This window comes from Octopus bimaculoides, chromosome 30 (genome assembly GCF_001194135.2).
Source record: "Octopus bimaculoides isolate UCB-OBI-ISO-001 chromosome 30, ASM119413v2, whole genome shotgun sequence".
NCBI lineage: Eukaryota > Metazoa > Mollusca > Cephalopoda > Octopoda > Octopodidae > Octopus > Octopus bimaculoides.
Window position 1 is genome coordinate 9,073,838 of NC_069010.1, and position 5,688 is coordinate 9,079,525.

At 40.2% G+C, this 5,688-nt stretch overlaps 1 protein-coding gene across 1 annotated transcript in view; it reads right to left on the reverse strand.

Moving 5' to 3' along the window:
- The window catches only part of LOC106879202 (huntingtin-interacting protein 1), a 65,692-nt gene that overhangs the window by 30,516 nt on the left and 29,488 nt on the right, over positions 1-5,688 (reverse strand). The window contains exons 11-16 of the mRNA XM_014928665.2: positions 5,094-5,175; positions 4,114-4,186; positions 2,881-2,973; positions 1,916-1,994; positions 1,290-1,378; positions 888-956 (exon numbers count right to left, since the gene is read on the reverse strand). Of these exons, the coding sequence (XP_014784151.2) occupies positions 888-956; positions 1,290-1,378; positions 1,916-1,994; positions 2,881-2,973; positions 4,114-4,186; positions 5,094-5,175 (485 nt within the window). The remainder of the gene's footprint in view (positions 1-887; positions 957-1,289; positions 1,379-1,915; positions 1,995-2,880; positions 2,974-4,113; positions 4,187-5,093; positions 5,176-5,688) is intronic.

A 5,688-nucleotide genomic window follows, 5' to 3' on the forward strand; every position in this document is an offset into this window, starting at 1 on the left:
AATTGTCAAGTAAATGAGACGCATCTTTGCCTCCACTGATTCACTTGCAAAGTGTTAAGTAAAATTATTTCGTTGCAGACCTCCTTTGGGTCTTTTTATTATCACTGCGACACACATAGTCCCCAGGTGGTAACATTGATTTCAAGGCCCTCCTAGATGAGAGACTGGCATTCCACTTAATGTCTATGTTCCATGCTGGCATGGATTGGAGAGTTATTAATGTAGAAATATGGTATCGTAGCTACTAACAGTTGAGGGTTGCGTAGTCTAGACAGCGTTTTTAGATTTCATTATTCTCTTTAACCCGGGCAAAGCCGGGTATTTCTGCTAGTAATCAAATAAATACACACAAAAAGGGTTACTGTTGATTTACCACCTAAAACTCCAACTTGAACTGCAAAAACAATTGATAAGAAGAAGAATCCTTTCTACTATAGGGTCCAATGCTTGAAATTCAGGGGAAAGGGGCTCTTTGATTAGATCAAGCCCTCAAACCCAGACAGAGATGAAATCAAAGTTGATGTTGGTGTCACATGGACTCAGAACATAAAAGCAGAACAAATGTCGCTAAGCATTCTGTGCGACATGCTAACAGTTCTGGCTGCTCACTGCCTGAATAAGAATCATCTTTCCTACAAAAGGCACAAAGCCTGAAGTTTGGGGGGGAGGGGGACTAGTCAATTACATCGTTGCCCCCAGTCTTTCACTGGTCCCTAATTTATCAATCCCAAAAGGATGAAAGGCAAAGTCAACTTCGACAGAATCTGAAGACAGACAAAATGCAGCCAAGCATTTTGCCTGACATGCGAATGGGTCTGTCAGTTTGCCGCCTTAAATAATAATAATAATAATAATAATGATGATGATGATGATGATTTGGGTCGTACCTTTAATAACATGTCTTTTTCTTCTGTTAATTTCTTTTCGTCTTTCAACTGTTTGCTTACTTCCGCATGCTACAAAACAAATGACGAAAGCTTAATTGTAACGAGATGAACATTTTTTTTTTTATAAAGGCAGACTTGAACGTGGAGATGTTTAACTTATTTGTAAGAAATTCTGTCCCCTCTCCTTTTTTTCAGTTGTTAAACAATTAAAGATGTAGGATTGAGAGAGAGAAAGACAAAAAACACAGGGACTGTATATTTTGAGAATGACATTGTATGACAGGTGTGAGAGGCTGAATCTGGTCAGTTTGGACATAAAACAGATAGACATCCCTAGCCTTTTCTTTTCCCAAGGCATTCACAATACCCTTTGTCTCCCACAAGCAACAACATAGAACTTACGACTCTCAACAGGGTGACATGTTCCTCTCGTAGTTTGCCATAAATATCCTTCATCTTCTTGAATTTTTCTTCGTTTGCTTTCACCAATTCTGAAGAAAGAAATGGACAGAGTTAGAAAATGAGTGAAACGTGTGTGCATGTGATGTGAGGTCAAGGCAGGAATGTCTCTGACGATGGTTTCGCTGGATTAAGAAATGACTCGAGGCTAAACAACAAAACGTGCATTTCTCAACAAATTTTTAAAGTGATCTTTGCCCGGAGGAAACGTTATTATAGAATCCCTTCAGAAGTAAAATTATTACATTGTAGAACCAGTCTTATGTTGAAATATTCCCATAAATATAGAAAAACATTTGAATATTTCAATAGCAAATGACACCTTAATTATAATTGCTTCTTCTCTAATGATGTGATAAGCAAAATATTTCTAATTACTTTTTAGTATACATAAAACAGCTGGATAACTAAATATCACAACACAGAATGTTCATTTATTTTCTATTGACTGACATCAAAAGTTTAAATACAAAACTGGTTCTTTTTAGAATATTATATTTCTTCTGAACGGTAATTCATGGATTATTTCAGTTCACTTGGACAACAACAAGGTTCCAAAATGGACTTACTCTCAGAATCGTTTAGTTTATCTGCTGCTGGTAAGTTCGTCTTCATTTCCTCGAGTTCTTTCTTGATTAGCTCGTTTTCCTGACAAGAGACAGAATTAAAAAATAAAACACAAACAAAAAGTCAGAAGAAAATCAAATAAAGGGAAAGTTAAAAACGACACAGAGGTGGCCGGGTGGTCAGGAAGCTTGCATTGTAAGCATAAAGTCTTGGGTTCAGTCCCACTGCATGGCACTGTAGCGAAGTATCTTCTTCTATAACCTCAGGTCAACCAAAGCCTTGTGTGTGGATTTGATAGACGGAAACCAAATGAAGCCTGCTGGGTGAACTTATAATATATAACTGACAAATATGGAGAGAAAGAGACAGACAGAGAGATAGACAGTGATGGCTGGTTCATAGGGTTATCCATAGTTTTGTGTCCATAAAGCTCTAGGCTTTACATACGTACCCTTCTGCCCCACCCAACTTCAATAGGTGTACCTGAGACATAGCATGGAAAAACAGACATTAACTGGTGAGGATGAGCTCTGTAAAACTTTGCTGACATGGGTTGGAGAGTTTGACAGAATCTGATGGTCCCAAGGCCTGCATTGTACTCCAGTATTTATTTTGGCAGGGTTTGCTGCGCTGGGATGCTGGGCCTTACACCCACCGCTTTACAATGTGTTCTTGGTGCTTTTTTGTGTGGCGTCAGCACTAGTAAGGACACCAACTAACGTGCAGGAAGAGGGAAAATGAAAAGCTCCCTCGACTAAGTGAGGGAAGTATTTGAGGAAGTGGGGAAATTCCAGGTGTTGTCGGGGCTAAAACATGATAGAAGGGCAAGCTTCTTGCTATAGAGGAGATGCTTGGCCACCCACATTATATAAGGGTTGGTGGGAAGAAGAAAGATGGTAGTGATGGGATGCTTAAACATCCCATCTCGAGGTAGAGAAAAATGTGTCCCAGATGGCAGGGTCCTTACCTTCAAAGTATTATCAAGGGTTAGCTGTAACTCTGTTAGGATCTTATTTAGTTGCTCCTTCTCCTCCAGCAGGGGCTGAATTTTCATTTGTGCCTGAAACAACAAAAAAACATAGCAATATATATATCTATATATATACACCAATGTGTATTTGTGTGTATATGTGGATGTGTATGTATGTAAGCATGTGTAGATGTGGGATGTATAGACTCATGTGTGTGTGTGTGTGAAAACTATAGAGACAGGGCTTAGTTATTTCTTCACAGATTGAAAAAAGCAATTGACCGACCCCAGAGAAACAAGCAGCCAATCTGTCGATATAGACCACAAATCCAGCATCTACAGAGAATTGGAGATACTAATTTGCACACCATAAGTGTTAACACTTTATTCAGTATCCTGGGTCTGTCAACAAGGATCTCTGCCCACACAGTACCAAGTTATGTACGTCTGTAGGTCACAAACCTCATTTGCACAAAATCAATGTCGATGCCCCAAATGGATCAGACAGAGCCTGTCACCCAAGGAGGGTTTGCCCTTCTTCCTTGTGATCTTTGGACACAAAGAACTGCCATCATCACATCAGCATCAGATGTATATATATGTCCACTTCTGGGTTTCATTATTTGAATTGAAAACATCATCATCATCATCAACCCCTTGTGGCTGTTGTTTAAGATCAGTTTCCTCAGCACCACAAGATCTGCCCGTCACAGATCAGCCTGGTCAGCCACACACCCTCTGCTGCCATGGGAAATTATGTGCTACAGGTAGAACAGGATGAATGTCTTGCATCAACGCCGTCATCATTTCTGATGGGCCGTCATAAGCAATGTGTACCTGTAGGTGAGGATATGATGGTTCCGGGTTTAGTCCCACCGTGTGGTGCTTTGGGCAAATGTCTTCTACTATAGATTCGGGTTGACCAAAGACTTGTGAGTGGATTTGGTAGACGGAAACTGAGAGAAGCCCAATGTGTATGTGTGTGTGTACATTTGTCCACCACCACTTGGCAACCAGTGTTGGTGTGTTAATGTCCCTGTAACTTAGCAGTTCAGCAAAAGAAACAGATAGAATGAGTACCAGGCTTAAATAAATAAATAAAAATAAAAAAAGTACTCGAGGCAATTCATTCGACTGAAAATTCTTCAAGGCAGAGCCCCAGCATGGCCACAGTCTAAAGACTGAAACAATTAAAAGACGAAAGAGAAATTTGTGTGCGTGAGTACATACCTCTGTTTGCAGCCTCTCGATTTCCTCCCGGAGTTGTTGAATTTCTTTGTGGAGTTGCTCTATTATCATATCTCTGCAACAGACAGCAATTTAACTATTATCTCTGCAACCATGCAGAACATGGCCCTTCCCCAAAACCCACCTGGAACCTTTATTGCCCACTCACCCCTGCCACAACCATCACCTTAATGTCAACCCCCCCCCCCCATTCTAGACTGGAGAAATGAATACTTCCAGCCCCACCCAACCCCTCCACCACAGACACCACCTCACCAATAAATCAACTGCATTACAAAGCTAACAAAAGAGACTGCCAGAAATAGCAGGCAAATCTCCCTCAAATCACACCATAACGCCTTATCTATGCATGCATGAGCCAATGAGAGAGGCCTCTACATGTTAGCTAGACTTGGCAGAAACAGCAGTCAAATCTACCCTCAAATCACATTGTGTTCTCCAACATTTCAAAAATAAACAGATGCACCTCACTGAACAGTTTTCTCTGTCCAGACACTCTTCATTGGTACAATATCCAAAATAGTTAAATCATTAAAAACTGCAAGTGTCATGTCTACTAACGACGAGATTAAGCATTAAAAAAAGAAAACCATCAAATAAAATTATTTTGATTCAAGTAACAAATTTTGCAAAAATGATGGTATTTATCTACTTTTGAGATGCCTGTGTGTGTGTGTGTGTGTCTACACACACACACTAATACGAAACTAAGAATAAGTACTCAACACTGTCATCATCATCATCGTCGTTTAACGTCTGCTTTCCATGCTAGCATGGGTTGGACGATTTGACTGAGGACTGGTGAACCAGATGGCTACACCAGGCTCCAATCTGATCTGGCAGAGTTTCTACAGCTGGATGCCCTTCCTAACGCCAACCACTCCCATTGGTTGCCTTGTTAACCAACAAATACAAAATATATACACACGCACCTATGTGTATACACAAATGCGTGTACATACCTTTCATCAATCTGTGGTTGTCCATTGAAATTAAAACTATCCATACTGCCTTCACCAAAAGTTTCATCAAATTTGTCTGTTTCTTGCTGGAAAATGAAAGAAAAGATCATTAAACTAATTGCTTAGAGGCGAGGGGAGGGAGGAGAGAGAGAAAAAGAAGGAAAAAGGGGGGACAGAGAGAGAGAGAGATTTGCTGCTGTTTATAAAGAGAAAACCTGGGGTCAGTGGGACCGTTTTGTATTTAAGGGTAGCATCATTTTGGCGTCACATCTGTTTCCCACTCTTTGTTGAAACCCAACACTGCCAACCACTCTTTTGCTCATGTAATCTTACTCATCGCTTTCTGGGAGGGAAAAAAGATCATCTTTATTCTTATCATCATCATCATCATCAAGGCCGTGAGCTGAACGAAATGCTTGGCTACATTTTATTTTTACAGAGTTCAAATTCCACCAAAGTCTATCAGGAGGACTACTTTATGCTCACATATATTAAACACTAAATATACAAGCTTTCCCCTTCCCTTTCTTCCCATCTTTTTTATGTAACCCCACCACAATTTGGGGCATCATATGTACCCCTCATCTGATGTCCC